General features: G+C 43.9%; 1 protein-coding gene across 3 annotated transcripts in view; it reads left to right on the forward strand.

The window, feature by feature from the left end:
* CALN1 (calneuron 1) overlaps positions 1–26,409 on the forward strand; it is a 425,613-nt gene that overhangs the window by 263,867 nt on the left and 135,337 nt on the right. For all 3 annotated transcript variants that reach the window (XM_014544450.1, XM_014544451.1, XM_005872043.2), the window contains one exon: positions 17,267–17,379. In XM_014544450.1, the coding sequence (XP_014399936.1) occupies positions 17,267–17,379 (113 nt within the window). The remainder of the gene's footprint in view (positions 1–17,266; positions 17,380–26,409) is intronic.

Raw genomic sequence — 26,409 nt, forward strand, 5'->3', positions numbered from 1 at the left:
CCGCCCTGGTCTCTGCGTGCTAATGTAGGACATGGAATAGTAGAAATAAGACCTACCTCCTAAGTGTGAGGTGAGTTAAGTGAGTTAGTTCATGTAATTCCAAGCACAACACATGGAAGATAGAAAATGCTCAGTGAATGTCAGCTAGCCATCATGAATAACATTCCCCCCACCTGCTCTTTTGCTCTTTCTTTGAATTCCCGTTCTTCTCCGGTCAAGTCGCAAGGCTCTGGGCTCTGGGTCCATCGGCCCAGGCTGCTGCCTCAGCCTCCACACTTACCAGCCTCCAGTCCAGTGTGTCTGTGAATTTGTGTCTTTGGAAAGCAAGCTGTTCCTTCTGAGTATCTTTGGCATATTGTTTCCACGCTGAGAGCTCATCTTCCTTTCCTGTTTTTTCCCCTCTAAGTTCTGGTCAGGCTCCATCCCGCAGGTGCCGTGGGTGGGAGCCGAGTGCTCAAAGGCTCGGTTTGGTCACTCCCTCTTGTCACTGCCCCCTGGAAATGAGCTGCCTTTCCTTCGCCCACTTCTGCTTTTCTGTCCAACTCCACCACCAAGTCAGGGCCTCCTTGGCAGCGGCAAAGCCACAGGTAGAGGACACCGCCACAGGTTCCATCTTTTCTTTCTTGTTTAGTATTTTTTTTTCAATTACAGTTTACCTTCAACATTATTTTGTATTGGTTTCAGGTGTTCAGCAGTCAAACAATCACCTACCTCAAAGTGCCCTCCCCATACCTCCAGCACCTTCCCAGCATCCTACATAGTTATTACAACAGTACTGACTGTACTGGAGCAGGGAGACCCCAGCCCACAGATCAGATTTTCTCCAGGTTGTGGGGAGTCAGTGAGGTCAGCACTCCCAACCTGCTCATGTGCACAGGTGAGGCCCTTTCCCCAGGTGAGGCAGGCTGGGTTTCTGCTGGCTGCATGGTTCAGGCCCTCTGCGCCCTCCTCCCCCCCTCTCGGGAGCCCCGCCTGGAGGGCCATGCCCACTGCCCAGGGGACTTGCCAGGAGGCTGGGAGGGACAGCGAGTTAGGAACACCTCCTGCTATCTGCTCAGAAGTCCCTTGGCTATTCTGTTAAATTTTCTAAATGGTTATTGCTGCCACACAAGAAAACTATTGATTTTTAAATGCCCGTCTGTATTTAGCCGCTATTGCTAAATTCCCAGAATTACAGCTGTGTCACTAGACAGACAATAACACTGCTTTAGGAACAGGGATCATCTTGTCTTTTCCACCCTCTTAGACTTATTTCTCATTTCTATTTCACATCACAATACTGGCCGCCACATTGAGAACAATCTAATCTCTATATATAAAAGCCTAAGAGACCAAACGACTGGTCCACCAGTTGCTATGACATTCACTGACCACTAGGGGAAGACGCTCAATGCAGGAGCTGCCCCCTGGTGGTCAATGCGCTCCCACAGTGGGAGCACCACTCAGTTGACTGGGATGAGCAGGGCCAGGATGAGCAGGAGCGGCTCCTCCCCCACTGCCTGCCGCTTCGCACACTTCTACATCCCTCTGGGATGTTGGATGCCGGTTTCAGCTCGATTCCCCACAGGCCATGCCGAGGGACCCTACCGGTGCACGAATCCATGCACTGGGCCTCTAGTATAGAATAAGAATGATAGTGAGCATCCTGGGGTCTTGCTTAGTGAGATCTGCTGTTGTCTGGCCATAGATCGCTCTTAGTATCTTTCTTTTCCCAGTTAAAAAAGCCCAGAAGGAACATTTTATTTTACTCAGCTCCTTTGCAATATTCATAGACATCACCACTTTCGTAATTGTATCTATTGATTTGATTTGTCTTATTAATTGATTTTTCTAATATTAAATTGTGCCCAAGTCCTGGAATGATCTGAACTTGGCCGTGATAGCCTATGCTTTTACTGTATTCCAGTTGAGATTTTCCAATTTAGGCTTTAGGATTTTTGCATTCTGTGAGGTCCTACAGTTGTTTTCTTTTTGTGTGTTTTGATATCAGCGTTACACTGACTTTTCCCTTTTTTCATCATCCTGGTACATGTTGATGGAACAGTTTATATAACATGAGAAATATTTATTTCTCAAAGCCATGAAAAATCTCACTTTATGATTTTTCTTTTTGAGAAGCTTTTCAGGTTTTCTTTTTTCAGCTTAAATCTTATTCCATTTCTTTTAAAATATTTTTAAGTACTGGCAAATTGTGTTTTTTTTTTTTTAAATAAAAGCAATAGAGTCGGCCTGGTGGTCAAATCCCTCTAGTTTTAACTACAACAATCAAGGCTTAACTAGAACAAGACTGCGCACAAAGGCCACTAGGGGGTGCACCAAGAAAGCATAAAAAATGTGGAGACAAAAAAACATGACAGAAATGGAGGATATAGAGCTAAAAAACGCAATTTTGAGGGCTTGCAATAAACTTCTGGAGAGCCTCACGAAAACTAATGAGACCCTCGATGCTATGATAAAGAAACAACTAGAAATTAAGCATACACGGTCGGAAATAAAGAATATTACACCCAATAGCAGACCAGAGGAGCCCAAGAATCAAGCCAAAGATTTGAAATGCGAAGAAGCAAAAAACACCCAACCGGAAAAGCAAAATGAAAAAAGAATCCGAAAATACGAAGATAGTGTAAGGAGCCTCTGGGACAGCTTCAAGCGTACAAACATCAGAATAATAGGGGTGCCAGAAGATGAGAGACAGCAAGATATTGAAAACCTATTTGAAGAAATAATGGCAGAAAACTTCCCCCACCTGGTGAAAGAAATGGACTTACAGGTCCAAGAAGCGCAGAGAACCCCAAACAAAAGGAATCCAAAGAGGACCACACCAAGACACATCATAATTAAAATGCCAAGAGCAAAAGACAAAGAGAGAATCTTAAAAGCAGCAAGAGAAAGAAACTCAGTTACCTACAAGGGAATACCCATACGACTGTCAGCTGATTTCTCAACAGAAACTTGGCAGGCCAGAAGGGAATGGCAAGAAATATTCAAAGTGCTGAATACCAAGAACCTACAACCAAGAATACTTTATCCAGCAAAGCTATCATTCAGAATTGAAGGTCAGATAAAGAGCTTCACAGATAAGGAAAAGCTAAAGGAGTTCATCACCACTAAACCAGTATTATACGAAATGCTGAAAGGTATCCTTTAAGAAGAGGAAGAAGAAAAAGGTAAAGATACAAATTGTGAACAACAAACATGCATCTATCAACAAGTGAATCTAAGAACCAAGTGAATAAATAATCTGATGTACAGAATGAACTGGTGATTATAATGAATCAGGGACATAGAAAGGGAATGGACTGACTATTCTTGGGGGGGAAAGGGGAATGGGAGATGCGGGAAGAAACTGGACAAAAATCGTGCACCTATGGATGAGGACAGTGGGTGGGGAGTGAGGGCGGAGGGTGGGGTGGGAACTGGGAGGAGGGGAGTTATGAGGGGGAAAAAAAGAGGAACAAATGTAACCTGAACAATAATAAATAAATAAATAAAATAAAGATAAAAAAACCAAAATAAATAAATAAATAAATAAATAAAAGCAATAGTTTTACAAACATTTAAAAAACATATTAGATTTCAGTTATATAAAATAATTCATAATTTTGTTTCTTTATATTTGTTGCTACATCTTTTCTCAGCTGTAATTTTTTTCTTTTTAATACTCACTCAAGGATATGCTTTTTAATTGATATTTCAGAGAGAGGAAGGGAAAGAGAGAGTGTGAGAGAAACATCCATGTGAAAGACAAACATCGATCAGTTGTCTCCAGTATGTGCCCTGGCCCAGAATAAAACCCGAGACCTTTTTGGTGTATAGGGGCGATGCTCCTACTAAGTGAGCACCCAGCCAGGGCCTCAGTTGTAATTTTATTTGAGTCTTTCTAGATTCTATATATCAGTAATTTATATACTATACAGTTTTTTCAAAATTTCACTCATTTATTTTAAAAAAAGAAATATATGTATATATATGTATACATATATATATTTAAAATATATTTTTATTGCTTTCAGAGAGAAAGGGAGAGGGAGAGAGAATAAACATCAATGATGAGAATCATTGATTGGTTGCCTCCTGCACACCCCCCACTGGGGATCACGCCTGCAACCGGGGCATATGCCCTTGACCAGAATCGAACCCAGGACACTTCAGTCTGCAGGCCGACCAAGCCAAACCAGCCAGGGCTTAAATATATATTTTTTATTTATTTCAGAGAGGAAGGGAGAGGAAGAGAGAGATAGAAAAATCAATGATGAGAGGGAATCATTGATTGGCTGCCTTCTGCACATTGGACTGAGCCTGCAACCCAGGCATGTGCCCTTGACCAGAATCGAACCTGGGACCCTTTGGTCCGCAGGCCAACGCTCTATCCACTGAACCAAACCAGCTAGGACTCGTTTCTTTTTAATACAGTGGTTACCATACTGTTTGTGTTTATCCCAATTAATTAATTCTACTCTTACCCCAATTTTATTATATCATCGCCCCTATATCTTTATATCTAAGTTCTTTTCTAAGTTTTTCTTTGAGTGTTTTCTTTCCTTTGTCCTCCAATTTTTAAAAATAATTAAATTATTTTTAATGCTTTGAATTTACCTCTGAGGACAGCTTTGATTAGTACCTACATATTTGAGATATGTATGTCCTCTTTGTTGTTTCCTTTAAAATTTATCTCAACTTTATATTCTTCATTGATCAGGAGATGTTTTGCAATTACAGAAAGGTTTAGGGATTTTTGCTAAAGTGATTACTAATACTGGTAAGTCCTAGTTTCTTTGAGTATGAGTGGGAGAATGTGGCCTGCTAATTTCAGCTTTGGAGAATTAGTTGCATATAAACCTACATTTACAAATGTTGCATGGTTATTTTGAGCGGAGTAGTCTTTGCCACAGCATTCAGTATATGGCTGATAATTTAGTCATTGCAGTTATAGTACTTAAATTATTATCTTGGGTTGTGACATGGCTCCACTTCTAATACCAATTAGTGTGTATTTTTTCCCCCCACACCAAACAATTCTCCAACACCAGCTGGTGTCCTGTAATTCAACTCAGATTCCCAGGTTAAGGGCTCAGTCCCACAGACTGCCCCCACTTTATGTAATTGGACAATAAAGGGGTCCGGGCTGCCTGTCACTCACTACTTGAGCCAATTAAGCGGAGACAGAGTTGAATCATATATGAGTGTTTATTCCAGTAATGTTGGCAGTATGGGAGAGCAACAGGTCATCCAAAAAATCTGCTCTGCACCCCACCGTAAGCCAGCTGCTTTTATTGGATAGTAGAACAAAGATTACACGTGGAAGTAGGAATTACAGGCATGGGGAAGTAGGCACGGGATAATCATTACAAGTTACAAGTCATGAGGGCTGGTGGGGGGGGGGGGAGAGGGTGGGTGCCTTCAGGTGCCCAGGGACCAGATTATAGGCAATAGGGGCTGGGGATTGTAAAAGCGGGTGCCTCCAGGACTAGATTGTGTCAGCCATGAGGTTGTAAATCTTTCCATAGTGATAGGCAGTTCTCAGGAAAGGAGGATGGACTGCATTCCGATGTTAGTTCCCATGTCCCAGGGTGTACAACTCTCAGCCAGGTGAGAATGTGCTTTCTCTAGTCAGAACAGAATCATCATGGTTAACAGAGCAGGATTAATATTTCTTATAACTAATAGCTAGTCTCCAATATTATATTTCTGTCCCTAGCTTTTTTTAAAATATATTTTTATTGATTTCAGAGAGGAAGGGTTTTTGTGGAGGCTTCATTATCTGGGCATGATTGATTAAATCACTGGTCATTGGTAATTGATCCAAATTCCAGCTCCTTTCCCCTTCCTGGAGGTCAGGGGAAAGTTCTGACCCTCTAATCACATGGTTGGTTCCTCTGGCAACCAGAGGGGTCCTGAGCTGTATTCCAAAAGTCACCTCATTAGCATAACAAAAGACACCTTTATTGCTCTCATCATTTAGGAAATTTCAAGGGCTCTAGGATCTCTGTGCCAGGAACTGGATGAAGACCAAATACATATTTTTTTATTATATGTCACAATGGCCTAATGGAAAGAGCAAATGTGGAATCAAGCTCACATAGTTCAAATCTGCATTTTGTTGCAATTAATGGCATAATCTTGTACAGGTGACCTAATATCTGAATCTCCTCTATGTCTTAGTAAAATGGGGACATCAATCTCTACCTTGCTGTTGTGAGAAGTAAATGAGGCCCTTTAAGTAAGATGCCTTAGCAGTGTGCCTGGCCTGCAGTTTGTCACAAGAAATGGCAGCTATGATTTATTGATATATTGATTGGATATTGACTGGTAGTACATCAAAGTTCTCTCTCTCAGCTCAGGAAAATGTCTTGTGATTGTGGTTTGAGTATTCTTGGATACTTGTATTTTCCTTCCTTGTAAAATTTGTGTCCAATTTCTGACTTCTATCTCTATCATCTTCTGTTTGGCTATTGGTGGGGTGCTTTCTGTGTCCCCACCTGTTGCTGGTAGGATTGGGCTTCTTGGGGTGCCAGGGGAACAGGAATTCCCATGGGAGGATGAGGTGTTGTGGAAAACTTTATTTCTGTGGAATCAAACTCCTGGGTTTCCAAGGCCCCATCTTTTTCTGTTCCAAAAATGTCCCATTTTGTCTTCAGCAGAGCTAGGATTAAAGCCATTGCCCGGAGTTTTCACTCCATATTTGCACAGCCTAGTCTAGCATCTGGCTAGGTTACCTTGTGTTCCCAGCTATAGTCCATTGGGTGTGGGGTCCACATGGCCATGGCCATGTGTGTTCTGGGGCCACATGGTTATGGAGGAAGCACGGGCAAGTGCAAGGAAGCAGGAGTGAAGCAAGAGGAACAAGAGAGAGAGAGGATTTCTTTGGGAATTACGTATTTCCAAGTGGGCTTGCATTGGGGTCTGCCCTCCTAGACAATGATCTTTGTTCCCAGGTTGGACTGACAGGCAGGCACCTTCCCTATGTCATCTGACTTCACTGCACATCTATCTTCCCCTTTTTTGGACCCCCTTCTCCCAGTGATTTGCAGGGAATGGACCAGCGGTTCCCTGGGGAGTGTGAAACTGCAGCTTCCTGGTGAAGCTGCCCAGATGGCTATGCTTACAATGTCTGGCCTTCCCTTTGCGTGCTTCCTATTATTAATATTAATAATTAGCTCGTTACAATGGTAACACTTTCACCATTTTATTTCTGTTGTTATTTTGAGTAAGTTTGGGCTGTAGGTTATTTATATGATTGTTTCTGCTGCTACTGCTACTTATTTCTGCAACTGCTATTGCTTTTCCCCTCACATAATTGATGTTATATTTTCTAAATAGCACTTACGTTTGCCTACATAAAATGAATATACTAATCCACTACTTTTAAGTAACATAAGAAGATTATACTAAGTAGAAGTGTATAAGGTGAACGTTCATAATGTGCAGCTTTCAGCTTTTCTAATATGCAGTGACTTCTCTTTTCTGCACCCTGCCCCTTCCTGTTATTTCTTTATCATGTTATATGTATACATTGTTCTACCAATATTTTTTGGACCTTATGACACATCCCAAAAAGTAGAAATAGAAAGGATGAATACAAATAGATATGATGGAGCTTGTAATTGCATTCTGGCATTGCAATGAATGTTCTTGAGCAGCCTTGACTTGCTCCCACCTGGGAGACCACTGTCAGAGACAATATCAACTTTTGCTTCTGCAGCACTTCCTCACTTCCTGTTTTACTCTGCAGTGGTCAATTGATACTTTCCATTCAAATGTAAAGTGTAAATAAAAGCATCTTTTCTATTTTGATCATTCTGTATAATGTCTGTAAAAACTATGTGCTTGGTGTTTAGCTCTCATGGAAAATGGGCTCTTCAGAATGCTGGGTAGCTAGCCTTAGGCACACCACTCTGGGGTGTCTGGGCCTCAGTTCTGCTTTTACAGTGAGGTGAGGATGGGGCAGATCAGGATCTAGGAGAGCTGGATGAATGTAAAATTCCATGAATAGAAGTAGAAGAGGAAGAGACTGTGCTGGTCCTTTTGGGACAATGGCCAAGCAGAGTGTTAAATAGCTCAGGTCTAGGAACACCCTGCTGTACCATTATTAGCTGCAAGACTGATATTAGGGACTCTGAACGCTAAAAAGCTGTGCAGCTCCGGTTCTAGGTGACAGTGTTGATTTTGATAAATGTCGGTGGCCTTAGCTCAGTGACTCGAGAACTTGGCATGAGGGTGAAGATGTGTGTGGAAGAGAGTTAACACAGCAGGCTATCCTCAGAAAGGCCTGCTTGCAAGGTTAGTCCTTGGCTGGCGTCTGGGAAATTGGATTTGGGGAGGGTTCTCATCATTCCTAGAACTGATAAGAGTCGCTCATCATGCCTAAACTGTTTGGGCATACAACATGGTTCATGCTAAGCACCTGCTTTCCTTCTGGAAGTCTTGAAGTTTAGTGCATGTCAGGCATAGTGTGCCCACACAGCCAGCCCCTAGTCAGTAGCTCTAAGGAGCTTTCCTGGTAGACAGGATTTCCCATATGTTGCCGCTATTTATTGCTGGGGGAATTGAGCATGTCCTGTTGACTTCGCTGGGAGAGGATTCTGGAAGCTTGTGCCTGGTTTCCTCCAGACTTAGCCCTGTGCATCTTTCCTTTTGGTGATTGTGCTTTATATTCTTTCACATTAATAAATCATAGTTATGAGTAGGACCACATGCTGTCCTGGGAGTCCTCTTAGCAAACCATTGAACTTGGGGATGATCTTGAGATTTCTCTAATACACATCCCACCTGAAAAGCTATCGTCAGTCCCCTTCTAACCAAGTTGTTGCTCCATCAAGACAGAGAGTAACAGTTTATCAAAATAACACTCTTATGTCTCAATTTTAGGCCGTAAAGCACAGGAACAATACAATACAATAAGTGCTAAGTTTCCCAAGAGCCCATTGTTCTTCTTTACTTTATGTTAGTCAGCTTGGGCTGCTATAACAAAATAACTCAGACTGGGTGGCCTAAACGACAGAATTTTATTTCTCTCAGTTCTAGGAGCTAGACTTAAGATCAAAGTCCAAGCAAGCCTGGCGTCTGGTGGGAGCCTGCTTCCTGGCTCGCAGACACCACTCTCACAGTGTCCTCACATGGCCTTTCTCTGTGCTTGCACTCCTGGTGTCTCTTCCTCTTTTTCTGAGGATATTGCTCCCATTTAACCTAATTACCTCCTTAAAGGCCTTATCTCCTAATACAGCCACATTGGGGGTGTTGGGACTTCCACCTATGCATTTGGGGAGAGGGGGAGACACAGTTTCGCTCCTAACACTTTATGAGATGTTGAAGTTAAAGCATTAGGCAAAACGGTTTCATTGGAGGGAACTGGTGGTGGGTTTTGGGTTTTCCCTAAACTCCTTGCAGTGGGAAGGGGTGTTTCTCATTCAGTTTGAGCTAAAAGTATTTCCAAAGAGCCGCTCATAGAGAGTGACCTGTGTTTGATGGAGTTTCAAGTATTTAGGGGCTGGTGTTAGCACCACAGGTGAACCGCCTGAGGCCTGTGTTGGAGCTGGAGCTGCTGCCTGCTTTGGGTAGCCAGGTAGAGAGACCCGGGGCTGCCTTGGAAAGAGCTACCTTTCAGTGACACATGGAGCAAAGCAGGAGCCAGTTTGGAGTTTAGGATGGCCTAGACTCTGCCGGGGTGGGGAACCTTTTTCTGCCAAGGGCCATTTGGATATTTATAACATCATTCACGGGCCATACAAAATTATCAACTTAAAAATTAGCCTGCTATATTTGCTCAAACATTTAATTAACTCACCAATAATGCCTTGGCAGGGCCAGACCAAATGATTTCGCAGGCCTTATATGGCCCGTGGGCTGCTAGTTCCCCACCCCAGACCTAGAGGGTTGATGACAACCAGTGAAGGGAGATATCACCAGAGGCCCAGGGGCCCAGGGAGGGGGGTTAATAAGCATCCAACGTGGTGGAGGTATAGCTGACTTGGAGAAACCGCAGCCTCCTTCTGAGCCTCTCCCACCCCAGGTGTGGCCAGAAACCACAGCTGGAGAATGGAGAGAGAGGTGGGCCAAGGAAAGCATGAAGAAACTGATCTCTTCTTCCTGGTCCAGGTCACTAGCCTGGATCTGGTCCAAGTCAAAGGAAGGAAGATGCTTCCAATTAAAGGAGGTCTAGAGTTACGTTCTTAGTAGACTGGACTGGATTTTTTGTTCTTTAAGAGTCAATAGCAAAGCTATGGGACCAGCCCGGTGCTTCATCCAGAGCCAGAGAGAGCATAAGGCACGGTGGCTTGAACAGGGAGTGTGAGAAAGTTTTTTCTGCCTGCACCCTGTGGAGCCTAGAGCATCCAAGAAAAGAGCTGTGCGGTGCTCCCAAGGCCCTCCTTGGTCTTTGCTTCCCTCTGCTCTTGATGAGTTCATCCACATGGATGCTAAAGTCTGAATTCATTGTTTAATTTTAAAAATTATCTATTTTTGAACAGATAATATGTGACAAGTTTCAAAAATCAAAAAGTATAAAAAGATATTTGGTGAGAAGACTCGTTCTTCTACCCTACATGCCCAGACTTACCCATGAATAAACCATGAACTATTATTAATTTTTGGAGGGTGGTGGGGGTACACTTCCAGATACTTTTATGAAAAGATTTACTCAAGAAAATAGGTATATGTATTCTCCTTGATCTTTTAAAATTAAATTGTAGCACACTATAATACAGTTATGTACCTTGCTTTTGTTTACCTGAGATTCTCTCTTGGAGATCTTAGAGATCTTTCCATAGGTCCTGAAGACTTTTGGATCCACATTTTTAGCTGTTAGTTACTTCCCATCCTCTCATTCTGCCAGCTCCTTAAAGCTAGCATTTCCCAAATATATGCTCCTTCTGACTTCTCCTTTGTTCCTACTTAACTCTTCCCAACTTCCCCTTTGTTCCTAATTAGCTCCATGGACCATCCACTATCCCAGACTCAACCTCAGAGTCACCGTTGCCTCTTCCCCTTTTCTTTTGTTCCAGTCAGTTGCCAAGTGTTGTAGTTTCCTGGATCCAGTCTTCTCCCCTCGCCTCCCCCGCCTCCTGTCCCTCCTCCACCAGGGCCTTCCTCTCCTTTGTCTAACCCAACACCACTTCCTGGGCCAGCACTGCTCTCACATCCAGCCTGTGCACCATGACCTGGCTGATCTTTGGTAGGCAACACGGATGTTCTGATTCCCACTTTCCACTGATTCTAGATCAATGACACACAGAGGCTTATCTTATCCTCCTCTCTTCCCACAGGAACTCTCAATCCAGCACAAAGAGAGGGCAGTCACTGCTCCCAACCATCCTCCATCCTTTCTGGTGCCCCTGCTCTGCCCAGGCTGCTCCCTCATCCCCCTTTGAGTTTGTTATATCCTGCTCCTCTCCTCCTTAAAGGCTCACTGCCAAACCACTGAGAATTTCCTAATTGGAGTTTTTGCTCCCTCCTTCATCCTGCCTTAGCACAATGCTGTTAGGCCAATCATGGCACCCGCCTGGTTCTGTCCTGGTAACAGATTCCAAGCACCTGGAGGGTAAGCCTGTGCCTTATTTATCTCCCGTTGCCCACAGTCCATGGCCCACTGACCTGCTGCTTTGCAGGTGTGATTTGAATGGAGTCTCAGACATTTTTTTCTACCTCTTCACTGACTGTGTCCTTGTTGTCCTTCAGAGCTCATCCTTTTTTTTCTTCCTTTTTTTTGCAGTGATTTTTGTTATTATTTTAGCTCTCTGTGCAAGTTTCAGCTGGTTGGTTTTAATGAATGTTGCACAGTCCTGGCCCTCCTGCAGCTTCCTGCCCCAGTTCAAGTTCATTACTTTGACTTACATAGCAGCTAGACCTTAGCAGGTTAGCTTCCTTCACTCCCTGCTAAGTGGCTCATGATATTAGAAGGCTTGAGGAGGGAGAAGGAAGCTGGGTAGGGGTGGATTCCATTCTTTAATTCTGCAGTTACTTGTATGTTCAAAATTGGTAAAAAAAAAAAAAAAAAATTATAACCCAATGAAGTTTTTGCAGCCACGTTCTGTGAAAAGTGGTGGGTCTGAGAAGATGCCCATCCTTTCCTTGGGAGCATGTCAATCCAGATTCCCTGCCAGGCCTGGCCAGGCCTCCCTCATTAGACCAATGCTTTCAGGTGGAAGAGGTTTCAGATGCCTGGAAGGTTGGATGAGAGAGACTAGTGTCCGCTAAGAACTGACCATCGAAGAAGAATTACTGAGACAGCGACTGCAGGCAAAATGGAAATTTGGGGAACAAATAAATGGCTTTCAGGCAATGATCTTTTGCATTAGAATCCTTGAAGGCCATCTCTCCCAATCTTCCACTAAATTCCTTCCTAAATGCCCAGATAGGAAACCATGTTAGACTCTCACACTTTGAAAAGAGTTATGAACCTATGCCAGGACTTATGCTGGGGTCCCTGGTGCAGAAGCGGGGACGGTACAACGTGGAGGTTAACATCGGGGTTCCAAGCTGATATGTGCTGTGTGGCCTTGATCTTGTTGCTTTTAACCTCTTTTTGCCTAAGTTTTCTCATGGGTAAATGTGGAAGGGCAGAACCTGTTCGTAGTGTTGGGATAAAATCAAACAAGATAATAAAATGTAAAGCCCTGAACTCAGTGTCTGTAAAATACCTATCTCCTCTTTCTTTTATTATTAGTCTTTTAAATGATTAAGAAAGACCTCTAGAGGTTGACCTGAGACACAACAACTAGATCAGAGAGAGCAATGTAGATTTCACTTTGCCTATAGTTACCTGCCAGGAAATGCTGGGGAAGGGGGAAAGAGGGTTCCAGACAGGCCCATGCATGACCCAGCCTCCTGAGATGCAGCAAAAGCACAAGCAGACTGCTGGGTTTGGAATCCCAGCTCTGCTTGTTGCATGAGCTTCAGCAGGCTACTGAACCTCTCTGTGCCTCAGTTTTCTCATCTGTAAAATGGGCTGCTGAAAGACTTAAATGAACTAGTGTAAAGAAATGTCTTTACACAGTGCCCAGCACATTGTGAATGAGTGCTCAGTAAATAGATATTTCCATCATCCTCAGGCTTCCCAGACCTTACCTCGGCCTGGGAATGGTTTTCCTACAAGGGACTTAGTGAAAAACCTCTCTCTGAGATTCCATTTGTCTCAGTTCTCCTGAGATGATGGAGTGAGGGGATGGGGCTGTGGGGCTGGTATTCTAGGACCAGGATTGATAGCATATAGGGCGTTTCCAGTTCTGTTTGTTAAAACTGCAAACTGCTGAAGAGAGCTTTTCCTCACAGGAAATCTGAATAGAACCTTGTGCTGTCAAATTGTGCAGTAGCAAGAGGAGCCCTCACTTATGGAAGGTCTACAGAAAATGTGCTGTGTACACACATCCTCAGGAGTCAGAGCTGGAGAGGTCCTGAGAGAGATGCAGAGAGATGGGGACCCCACCCTGATTATTTCTCCTGCAGGAATCTCCCTTTGCTCGATGATAGTTAACAAGGAGCGGTGGAATCATATTTCCACCAATAAAATAATCTGATGTTCCAGATGTCCTCTGCTAAGTAGCTGGAAGCAAATCCTCCGTGAACTAGACCTCTTCTCCCAGTAGCAGAAAGTCTGCACCAAGCCACCTGTTCTCCTGCACTGCAGTTGGCACTGCCCACGGGATCCTGAGCACCTCACCCCCAGCGCTTCCCCTCTGGCCAAGGATTGAGTCATAAAAGAGCAGTTAGCCAGCGCCAGGACAGTTTTGAAGCATTGTGTCTGCTTGTCAGCTTAGGGTTTGGTGTTCTCAGCCAAGGGCGCCCTCTGTGAGCATTCCTTGATGATTTGACCAGAGTTCCATGTGGGCCCTTGAAATGCACCAATTGCATGCTGCTTTACTCCCATCACCCTGCGGGGAGGTTTTGGAGAGGTGGGTGGCCTCTCCTCCTACCTGGAAGGTGGACTGTTCAAAGACAATCCCATTTTCCTGGCAATGAGAAGCCGGTGTTTTGCCACGACCTATGGACCATTCCCCTACAAGGCTCCCAATTGAGAGACAGCAATGCCCATTGTACCATGGGCAGGAGCTTGAGTGACCAAGCCTGGTAGTTAAGGTGTCATGATTCATGCTCTTGAAATGCTAAGCCTTTATGAACTGTCGGACCTCGTCATGGGTGATAGAGAGTTGGGATAATGTTGGTCCACTGCTAATGGGAGGGAGGGCCCAGGGAAGGACAACCATAGTACTCGGGACATCTTCTAGGGCAGTGTTTCTCGACCTTCTTTTTTAAATAGCCACCCCACCCCCAGGAGCCTTAGGACATTTGTTTCCATAGCTACCCTACCCCCATGAAATTGTAATAGAAAGATATACTATCTATCTCTTTATGCACTGTGGTCCCAGAAGGGCCACAAACCATTATAATATCTAAGATCTTTTTTTTGTCCTCTAAGAATCGCTTTTCACTTTATTGAGGGAGATAGTGTCTCTATTGAGAATGGATATTTTAGTCTGAGACTCGTTGGCCCTCCATTCTCACCTATAATAGCAGGGGTGATTTGGGGTGAGCAGAAATAGAGGAAGACCAAATATGAGATGGATTGACTCCATAAAAGAAGCCATGGGCTTGAGTCTACAGGAGCTGAGCAGGGCTGTTGAGGGCAGGACACTGTGGACATCACTCATTCATGGGGTCACCAGGAGTCAGAGGCAAATCAGTGGCATGTAACACAACACAGAGGGTCAGTGCATGTGCATAACAAGCGTGCCTGTCTGAGACTTGGAGCCACATAGAGCCAGCTGAGTGTGAAGTTTAGGAAGCCTGGGCATTCTCTTTCCCAGCTTCCAATTTTCCACTTTCACAAATACTAGATGATTATCTTTAGTCAAGCATCTTGATCTGCATGTAAGATAATTTCCTTGTTTTCTTTTTTTTATTATTATTAAAAAGTAAAGTTATTATGTTAAAAAGAACCGGCATGTACAGCGCCTTAAATACTGCCAGTCAATATCCAATATTCAGATAAGTGTACTGGGAATGCAGAAGAGAGCCTGGCTCTTCTCTGGACCTCTGCCAGGCTTGAGCAGTATCCTTTTTACAAGTATTCCCTACTTTGAAAGGCAAGATGGTAGCGCATTGTTGCTTGCATTAGCTTTCTTATGGGGATCAATGAGGGTGAAATTTTAGGTCCCTTTATCTTAGTGAAGGTTGAGAGATAAATCAGTTTCCTCTCAATAGCTCACTGACTGCCCCACCTCATTTGGTGGCTAAGTCTGTTCTTTCCCATTGACTTCTCATGCCTCCTTCATCTTCTAGAAAGTTTTATCTGAATTATTGACATCTTGATGATGACATCTGCTTGGATTTTTGAAATAGGTTTTGAATGAAGGCTCTTTAAAGGCAATTGCATGCCCTAACCGGTTTGACTCAGTGGATAGAGCATCGGCCTGCAGACTGAAGGGTCCCAGGTTCGATTCCGGTCAAGGGCATGTGCCTTGGTTGCAGGCACATCCCCAGTGGGGGGTGTGCAGGAGGCAGCTGATCGATGTTTCTCTCTCATCGGTGTTTCTAACTCTCTATCCCTCTCCCTTCCACTCTGTAAAAAAATCAATAAAATATATTTTTAAAGGCAATTGCATTCTGGGGGTGGATCAATGTCTGCGCTTTGGCAAATTTGTGTGCAGACACCGTCTTCATGGTTGGGAGCCAAGATGTGGTGAGCTCTTGGTGGAGACTCTCTCTTAGACAATACTTTCAAGGTATCGTCCAAGCCTCAATGACTCATTAGGGATGCCACACTGATGGGTCATTGAGGCTTGGGCAAGACCTTGAAGGTCAGCTTTTGTCTGCCTTGGCTCAAGTTTACCTTTTGGCCAGTAGCAGCTCAGGCTTGAAAGATCCAATGGATGCTGAACTGAGCAACGGAAAATCAAGCAAGAGACAGCATCTGTTCATTCCACAAGCACATCCTGAGGGCCCACCACGGTGTTGAATGTACAAAGAAGTTTCAGCGTAGGTCCCTGACTTTGCAGGGCTCACAGTCCAGGTGGGAGATAGGCATGCAAATCAGTGACTGAGATACAGGTGATAAGTTCTGTAAAGGATGCACATTAAGTTAGTAGGCGAGACGGAAGAAAGTTGGGCCAACTCTGTCTAGTGAGATGAGGAAGGGTCAGGAAGAAAATGAAAAGAAATTATGATATTTAAGCTCCATCTTAGAGCACTTATGGCAGCGGTTCTCAACTTGTGGGTTGCCAACCTGTGGGTCGAGACCCCTTTGGGGGTCGAAGGACCCTTTCACAGGGGTCGCCTAAGACCATCGGAAAACACATATATAATTACATACTGTTTTTGTGATTAATCACTATGCTTTAATTATGTTCAATTTGTAACAATGAAAATACATCCTGCATATCAGATATTTACATTACGATTCATAACAGTAGCAAAATTACAGTTATGAAGTAGCAACGAAAATAATTTTATGGTTGGGGGTCACCACAATATGAGGAACTGTATTAAAGGGTTGCGGCATTAGGAAGGTTGAGAACCACTGACTTATGGTGTTCATCAGGTAAACCAGTGGGGGAAAGCATCCCAGATGTACAGAGGCCTGAAGCTCTGAAAGAGCAGGGCATTTTGTGCAGAGGTGGGGAGAAAAAGGTGACAGAAGGGGTAATGGGACTTGAATGCTACCCTGAGGTGGTTTCCTTATTTTCAGAGATGAATTGGTGTATAAAGCATGATCAGATGCGTTTAAGGGAAGTAAACTTGGAATTGTTTGGAGGAAAGTGAGGAGTTGAGAGTGTGAGGTCAGAAAGCAATTCTAATAACATTATAATTATAACTAGGAATTTGAATCCTTGGAATCACTTTCCCACCATAGTCTTTGGAAAGGGATATGCAATTGGATTAACAAGAAAAATAAAACAGCCACAGGTATCTAAGAGGTGAATTCAATAAAACGTGATGACTAAATGTATTTGTGAGTGACAAAGATGAAGGAAGAGATATGAATGAAGCTGCAATTTTTATCATGTATAGTTGGGCAATTTGAGGTGCTGGTTGAGCATTTAGATAGAAATACTGACAAGTAATTAGGGATATGTGGTATTGGATGTACTAATAATAACCAATAATTTCTTATGTTTCTTTTGGTATTTGAAGAATGTTGCACAACCCTCAGTAATGCCACTAGTTATTTATTGAGGTCATGCTAAGGAGGAAAATATGAAGATGTTTATTTCATGGGGCATGGTAAGTCAATTTCAACTACTTTTCCATTTATATTTATATCTTCTTCTTCCAGGGGATGGCCAGGTGGATTTTGATGAATTCATGACAATTCTTGGCCCGAAACTGGTGTCCTCAGAAGGCCGTGATGGTTTTCTTGGAAACACAATAGATAGCATATTCTGGCAGGTGAGTAAGAATTTTCTTAAAGATTTACTTTCACAGTAAACATGTATCTGAGACAAATTTATGACTCTGTGTTCTTGAGCTGTTTAGCACACGAAGATCTCTACCAGGCTGGACTGACATGCGTTCCTTGTAGTCTAAACTGAGGTACATACTAGGTCCTCTGAACAAAGAATCAAAACTATGCTCATTTAAGGCTGGGAGGAGTGAAATATCTCCCTATTTTTTTTCTTATATCAAAAAGAGTTTTACATTTTGGAGAAATGAGATTTCTCTACTTCTGATTCACAAAAGTCTTTTTACTGGGGCATTTAAAAAGGACATATCAGTATTATCTGAGCCCAGTTCTGTCCCTGGTCCAGGAGACCCTTGCTGAGAGGATGTCATGGTTCTCTTGTGTGTTGGGATCCTATCAATACTCTTGTCCTTAATAGAATAGAATGACTTTACCTAAGAGTTGTGTTCAGTGCTTCTCAATTTGCTCCTATTTCTGTCTTGTAAAATCTCTTAGGAAATTCCAGATATCTACCTTTGAATTACTAATGTGCTTTGAATCATTAATCTTATAATGTGATTATTATTTCAAGATTATGGTATTTGGGGAATGGACTATCAATGATTATATTAAAAATAATTTGACAAGTTAAATTGATTTATTGATTAGACATGTAAAACACCATTCAAACACAGCCTGGTTTCTTTAATTTTTTGACGGGTTTTTTCCTTCATACCAAAGATATTTCTGTAACCTAGATAAGGATTGTAGTTGACATGTATTTTTTTTTATATCTGATTCTATTACCTGTCTTGCATATAACCAACAAGTAGTAAGAACATGTCATGTGCCCTGTAATCTAACAGTCACTGTGGATTTTACAAAAAGTTGTTTAAGACACAGTCCTGGCTATTTAAGAATTTGGTTGGGGAAGCACAGTTAAGAAAGAGGAAATAGCCCAGCTGGTGTGGCTCAGTAGTTAAGTGTCGACCCAATGCCCGAGAGGTCGTTGGTTTGATTCCCAGTCCGGGCACTTGCCTGGGTTGTGGGCACCGTCCTCAGTGGGGGCCATGCAGGAGGCAGTGAGTCGATGTTTCTTTCTCATCGATGTTTCTCTCTCTTTTCATATCTCTCTAAAAATCAATGAAAACATATTTTTTTAAAAAGAAAGAGAAAAAAAGTTATTAATTGGTGTTATGATTACTAGACTGTAATCTCCTTGAAGCCCGGAACTTCACTGTTGCTGCCCAATTGGCACTTGGCACATTGCACACAGCAGGCCCGCATTAACAATTGCCTTTGAATAGGAGGGATAGAAGTTCAAGAAAGGAGGCAAATGTGGTCTTGAGGGGTCAGGTAAGGCTTAAGGAAATGAGGCCAATTGTTTCAAACTTTGAAATATGAGGGGGTGAAGGGAGCAAAGAAAGAAAAGAGAACATGTCAGGCCTGTCAGGATGAGAGTTTGCAAAGGGTGGAGGCTCTGAGCACAGGTCATCATTGAGCATAACAAAGGTACAGTTTAAAGGGAAAGACCTCAGGACCACTGGCAGGATGGATTTAGGTCCTGAGGAAAGAAGATCTGAGACAACTCCAAGTTCCCAGCTGGCTTTTATTTCCAGAAATAAGATCATGGAGAAAAGGAGTCTTTGTGGAATTCTAAATTGGACATGTTGAGTATAAGGTGGGGCTCAGATAACCAAGAGGAGGAAAGTCTATGCACAGCTGAAATCAGGAGTGGCTCACAGGCAGGAGACCAGGGCTGGAAACCCTGGGATTCACCAGAGCTGGTGGCAGAGCTCAGCAGGGGAAGATGCAGGGATGAAGATGAGCAGACACACAGGATCAGTTCCTGGAGAATCCAGGGCCAGGAACAGTGACATGGGGCCTCTGATATCCACTCTGCTCAGACACTCCGGGAGAACGCTGTCTCCCCAAACTGTGGTCATGATCAGCCATGACTCTTTCTAGAGAAGGACCTCCATGACCCTACTCACCTCGTGATGAGAATATTTCCCACGTAACCCTTCAGATATGACTCCATACTTGGAAGGACAGACAGGTAGAGTTCTCTGACAGAAATAAAAAGAAGCACACAGGAGGCTGAGAAATAGTTTCCCACCTGGCCATCGTTCAGCCCATGCAGGTCCACTCTGGGTGACTATCGGGAGTTTTCTCCCTGGTGCCCCTTCTTCTCTGCTCTTCTCTATTCCCCTGTTTTCTACCTTTTGCCTCTGCCTTCAGGGCCCACTCCAGCCAAGGAGAATGCTGCAAGGCTTTCCCAGCTCTAAGGCTTCTTCTTGGCCCCCAACCTGGAGGGGAAGGACCTGCAGGTGCTTAGAGCCTCACATCTTTCGGGTTCTTCATAGCAGAATTTCTGTACAGTGAGGAAATGTTTCTCTTACAAGAGCTTGATGGCCTCTACCATAATTTGGATGGACTATTTATTATGTTCACAAAGCCTCTGTGCTTTTATCTCATCAAAGACTCTCCTCACCTCTGGTGGTAAATGGGATGGGGAAATGAGAGAAAAGGAGAAATCCCATTCTGAAATATTTAAACAAATTTGGGAATGCACGGATTTGTGGCTGTGGCTTTCCTCCCCTGCTCTTGCTCACTCAGCTCAGAATTATATGACTAGCAAAGGAGAACAGACCCATCAATCAATTCTCAGTAGTCAGCTGTGTTCTCCCTGCCCCCGCCATCTGTCCATTCAGAGACGGAGTGAGAAATAGTACTTAAAACATCCAAAGCATCTGGTTCTTCCTGGAAAAAAGTTCATATTTTCAGCGCTTGAGTGATTTGGTGATTTTTCAGGTTAAAAAGAAAGTTGTGTGTGTGCATGTGTGTATATGCATATGTACATGTCTGTGTTTGCTTGGCACAGTGGTTGAGGAAGGTATGGACGAAGAGAAGCAGAAAGGCAGGTTACTGCACTGGATACCCATTTATCTCAGGAGATACCAATATTCTGAAAGAAGAAGGCCATCCATTTGAGACACGCTGACAAGGCTTCCCACCAGGGACAAAGTCAGTTTCCTGCATTAATAGACTTAATGGTACACCTGGCAGGGTGCATTAATGATGCATTTGCTGCATAATACATTACACCAAAAGCTAGTGACGTAAAACGACACTAAATACTATCTCACACGGTTTGTGTGGGTCAGGAATTTGAAAGCAGCTCACCTGGGTGGTTCTGGCTCAGGGTCTCTCATGAGGTTGCAATCAAGATGCTGGCCGGGGCTGTGATCATCTGAAGGTTTGTCTGGGCTGGAGGATGTGCTTTAGGCTCCTTCATGTTAATGGCATGGTGATGCTGGCTATTGGCAGGAGAATTCAGACTGGGCTGGAGGATGTGCTTTAGGCTCCATGTTAATGGCATGGTGATGCTGGCTATTGGCAGGAGAATTCAGGTCCTTGCCACAAGGACGCCTCCTCAGTGCTGCTTGAGTGTCCTTGTGACATGGCAGCTGGCTTCCCATAAGACAACTGATCCAAGAGAGGACAAGGCAGAAGCTATGATGTTTTCATATGACCTAGCCTTAAAAGTCAAACTCCATGATTTCTGCAAAGTTCTTTTGGTTACACAGGTCATCCCCAGTCAGGGTGGGAGAGGACAAACTCTGAGGCCAGGATCATTGGGGCCCTGCTGGAGGCTGGCTACCACAGGGTGAAGACTCTGTAACTGGGCTTTAGCTTCTGATCCAACATTGCTGCCACAGCCTTCCATTTCCCCCAGATTTTGGTTTCTTCCTACTTTAGAAGAGACCTGTGACCAGGGCTGTTTTCTGTATTCTGAGAAGTGATCCTACCAGGCACTGGGCTCGGTTTGCTAATCCAGTCTGTTTCCAGTGCTCCCTCCTTGTTGGATTTCTAGCCTACAGTGCCAAGGGAAAAATGAAATAGGATTCTGCAAAAGCAGCTATTTGTCAGTTGGTGCTAGTCTCAAAAGCGTGAGCCCCTGGCTCTTTGCAGGAAATTAAATGTAATTGGCTACTAAAGCAGCCTCGTCCCTAAGGAAGAAAGTCTGAGGGCCATGCCTCAGAGTCTCTCTCCATCCTCCCAGGGTGTTCAACCCTTGGCGTGTGAGTCTCACGGATCTCTGGGCAACCAGTTTGGAATCTAAATGTCCTGAGCCTCCACTGGCCACCTGCAAGCTGGTTGTTAGCATAGCTGGTTTACCCCACAGCTGTGTGCAATGTCCAAGACACTGTAAGTCACCCTAACATTAAAGTGTGTGGAACACCCCTCCCCACATTTGGTCCAGACCAGAGCCTGATTGTCACACTGGCTTCTCCAATAGCAGACCTGCTCCGCATTCTTTCCAGCTGCCCACTCCTCCCCATCTGGTGGGATAATACACAGAAGACATAGTGTATTTTATTCTTCATTCATCACGTTTCTGTCTGTTTTCTGTAATTGCAGTGATGTATTGGGGAGGGAATGTGAAATTGTGTTGGGAGTCAGCCTTAGGACTTGATATCTGTTGATGATGGAGAGGAGGGAATGGGAGGGGGGAGTAAAAGGAGCTGGGACTCAGGATGGGGGAGTGGCTTTCATGCTTAGTGCTTCAGGTTGATTGTCACTGCTAAGAAGTGGGGTCCTGCCGAAACCGGTTTGGCTCAGTGGATAGAGCGTCGGCCTGCGGACTGAAAGGTCCCGGGTTCGATTCCGGTCAAGGCCATGTACCTGGGTTGGGGGCACATCCCCAGTGGGAGATGTGCAGGAGGCAGCTGATCGATGTTTCTTTCTCATCGATGTTTCTGGCTCTCTCTCTCTCTCCCTTCTTCTCTGTAAAAAATCAATAAAATATATATATAAAAAAAGCTTCCATTTAAAAAAAAAAGTGGGGTCCTCAGAGTCACTATTGTTCCACCATTCATTCTCACGGTACACCGTGAATCCACTTGTACCCAACAATGAGAGTCTTTAGTACAGTAGATGCCCCAAGTGGCAGAGGAGAGCTCTTCTGTGCATCACAAGGTTCACCCGAGTCACCACAGCAGCCCTTACAGGGTCTCCTCTTTAACCTTCACCCCCACAACACTGTTCTGCACCCAGTGTGCCGACAGCTCACGATGAGAAGGGGAATGACAAGGATTGTGGGAAATCAGACAGCTCTGCCAATCCAGGGTCCAGCCGACACTCTGTTACACTCTTCTCCCTCTCAAGGAAGAGAAACGAGTCCACACTTAGCGAGGGGAGCTGAGCTATCGCCGTGTCTTTCTGTGGGTGCTGGGAGGAGTGAGTAAAACCCCCAGGCCACCGTGACTCTGGAAATCATAGAATGGGTGCTCTAGCACTGGGCTCCTTTGCTCACATTTTTATCTTATCCACAGTCAAACATCATTCATTACTGGTAAAACTTCGTTGCTTTAGAGGTTTTCTTTTAAGAAATGAAACACATTAATAATTACACAAATGGACCTGCTGACTGGATGGCGCTGGGTGTATGGGACTGCGTCCGGGACTGGAGGTCAGGAAACAAGGAGCTCATGCTGGCTCCTTGGTCTTTGTGTGTGCGCTGGAGAGTGTTGCCTAAATGTCCTGAGCCTCCGCTGGCCACATGCAAGCTGGTTGTTACCATAGCTGGTTGACCCCGCAGCTGTGTGCAATGTCCAAGACACTGTAAGTTACTTCAACATAAAAGTGTGTGGGACACCCACCCCCAGGTTTGGTCCAGACCAGAGCTTGCTTGTCACACTGACTTCTCCAACAGCAGACCGGCACAGGATCCTTTCCAGCTGCCCACTCCTCCCCATCTGGTGGGATAATACACAGCAGGTGTAGTGACATACCCAGAGCTGCTCCCAGGCTTGCCCTCTGTCCCTCCACCCAGCATTCTTGCTGTGGTCTCATGCCTTCCCTGGCTTTCCATTTCTGCTATGGTTCTCGACTTTTGATTTCTGTCCCATAGGGACATGCAGGTGCTGGTCCCCAGGCCATGGCTGAGATGGACGAGGAGCTGGACTTAAAATTCTTGTCTCCTGGTCAGTTGAGAGCACTTGATGTTCCATGCTCATGATGTATGAGAGAAACACTGCACGAAGCTACAGTGTAATCCATATCTGTTTTGCATAAAAGGACTGGAGAGAAATGTATCAGAACATCAGCAGTGATCTTTCATGTGTGGTAGGATGATGAGTGATCATATCTCCCTATATTTCCCAAAATCTTGACAGGGGGCATGTGTTACTTCTATAATCAGAAGAAGAAAAATGCAGTTCCCAGCTAGGCAGGTATCTATGAAATATCTATAATTTTTTCATCTGTAAAACCGGAGATTACCTGTCCGATGAGGTTGGCTGTTGATAAAACTTGCCGGGAAAGCACATTTTTAAAAAAGGACAGAAGGAATCATGTTTATCCCTTTGAGGCATTTATTTGTTGCTTGGGACCAAGACATAGAAAATACCACCTTTAATTTTTCTAAGGATAACTCACATTCCAGGAGGCAGTCTCTCCTCACAGCAGATCTGGCACCAACCGGATTGTTCTCTCCTCAATATTTTGTCAACGTGCCACTCTATCAGAGTTTTCGATCCAGAGCTGCTGCTCCTCAGTTCTTAATCATCTAATGGAACCTAAACAGCTGTTAGCAGAGATGCCCATCATGAGGCCTGTTTGACTGACAGCCAGTGCTTGAATCCACAGAGCGTTTACTGCATTTGAAATATGGAGGGTGGGAAGCATTAGTGTCGGCAGTGGGTCTCCACGTGTGGTTCCTGAACCAGCAGCAGCATCACCCAGGACTTGTTAGAAATACAAATGCCAGCCCACCCCGAAACACTGAATGAGAAACTCCAGAGGTGGGCCCAGCAGTGTGGGTTCCCCTGAGCCCTCCAGGTGGCCCATTCGTGCCCAGGTGTGAGAGCCACTGAGCCACTGAGATTCCAGTGACCTGTCATGGGAGGTGGGCATCCAGGCAGGCTGACTGCTCTGACTCGGACCTTGGTAATTTGTTTCTTTTTTACAATTTACCCATATTTATGAGTGCAGTTAGTCTCTAGTTTCTATAACACTATAGGCGTACCTTCGAGATACTGCAGGTTCCATTCCAGACCACCGTAATAAAGCTAAAGTGAGTATCACAGTAAAGGCAGCTGTAATTTTGTTGCTGGTGGAGAGTCTTGAGTTCAGTTTGTAAAAAGCTCAACATCTGTCCTGGCCAGTGTGGCTCGGTTGGTTGGAGCATCGTCCACTGCACCGAAGTGTTGCAGGTTCATTCCCGATTAGGGCACATAGCTAGATCGTGGTTTCAATCCCTGGCCAGGGTGCGTACAAGAGGGTCCCTTCCTCTCTCTCTAAAATCAACAAAAACATATCCTCGCATAAGGATTTAAAAAAAACCCTACAAAGTCTGTGACATGCAATAAAGCAAAGCACAATAAAACGAGGAGAAGTGCCTGTATGAATTTTAACTGTTTCTAAAAGGATAAGGATTTAAAAAAACCCTACAAAGTCTGTGATGACATGCAATAAAGCAAAGCACAATAAAACGGGGAGAAGTGCCTGTATGAATTTTAACTGTTTCTAAAAGGGCGGAAATTACATGTCAATAAGTAATTTTCTAATTTGGAAATGTCTCTCTAAGCATTAAAGTAATGGAAGAACTCATAAATAAAAACCATTAAACAATTAAATTAAGAGACTGTTTCAAAACTAACCAACAGGAAAAATATGGCCATTGATAGACTGAAGCATATGTGCGGAGCATTTCTGAAGCAACATGGAAACCTCTTAACATGACAACAGAGAAATGGGATAAGGGACAGCATGCGATTAATGCATCTTTCAATAAACATGTTAAAGCAGTTGAACCTCACTGGAAAGCTAAGACATGTCAATCAAAGTAGTAATTGGATAACGTTTTCCTGCTATCAGATTAGAAAAGAATAAGACATGATAATACTCAGTCCTGTCAAGAGTGAGATAAAATGTGCAAACTGGTAGAAATGTAAATTCTAAAACTTTTTGGAAAGCTACCTGGAGATACTTTGCCCCAACTTTTCAAATGTTTCAACTCGATAATTAAAAATAATTCTATGTTCAGGACTTTATGATTTGGAATTAGTCAGAGAGATAGAAAATACAGTTACAAAGATGGAATATTGTACAATCATTCGAAGTACCATTTCCCCTTTGCAGTCTGTAGAGATTGACTTTCCAGCATAATTACATTGCTGTTCTGTATCTATTCTATTTCCATTTATATTCACAGAGAGACAAAAACTGGAGAAAATGTAATAATGCTGACAATACTAATTACTATGGGTTGGCATAAAGGTGAATGTAATTTTTTCTTAATCCTTCTTTTTTATTTTCTGGAATTTCTACAATGGGGCCAGATGATCTACTCTGTTGTTACTCAGTGAAATTAACAACATCTCAAATTAACAAGATCACATTTGAAAGCAGCTGTTTTCAGTGGCAAAAAAAAAGGTGATTAGAGTTTCTCATACATATGCTCATTGTTGTGGTCAACCAAGCACAAAGTTGATCTGAGAATAGAAGAGGATACAATCAAAACTGCAGCCCCAGCCACCAGGAGGCAAGAGACTCTTTGGAGGCTTCTGAGTGACAGCTGTCCACCCAGAGCTGCTGTGGAAGCTTCGGGGCACCACGCTGGCTGCAGGGCCCCACATGTCAGTCACCTTATGTCCAATTAGTGTGCTGAGAACTCACACGTTAGGAGAACATCTGAATTGATTTTTATAATCAGGAACAAATACATTTAGAGTGATTTAAAAAATCCCTTGTAAATAATTTCATGACTGCTTCCTGTGTCTGGGGTTAGGATGTACTGACAGGTGACCTCAGCCAAGAAGAGGAAAATGTCACTGGTTCCATTATGAGGGAAGCCTGGCACCAGTGGCTTAATCCGTATATCCAATCGAATCTTCCCAAGTGTTATGTGAAGTTATTTTCTTTCTTCGGTTACTTAAACGCAGGGGTCTAACCCACATTCTACATACAATGTGCACACTCTAGATCAGCGGTTCTCAACCTGTGGGTCGCGACCCCTTTGGGGGTCGAAC

The sequence above is a fragment of the Myotis brandtii genome, unplaced genomic scaffold, assembly GCF_000412655.1.
Source record: "Myotis brandtii unplaced genomic scaffold, ASM41265v1 scaffold363, whole genome shotgun sequence".
Classification (NCBI taxonomy): Eukaryota; Metazoa; Chordata; class Mammalia; order Chiroptera; family Vespertilionidae; genus Myotis; species Myotis brandtii.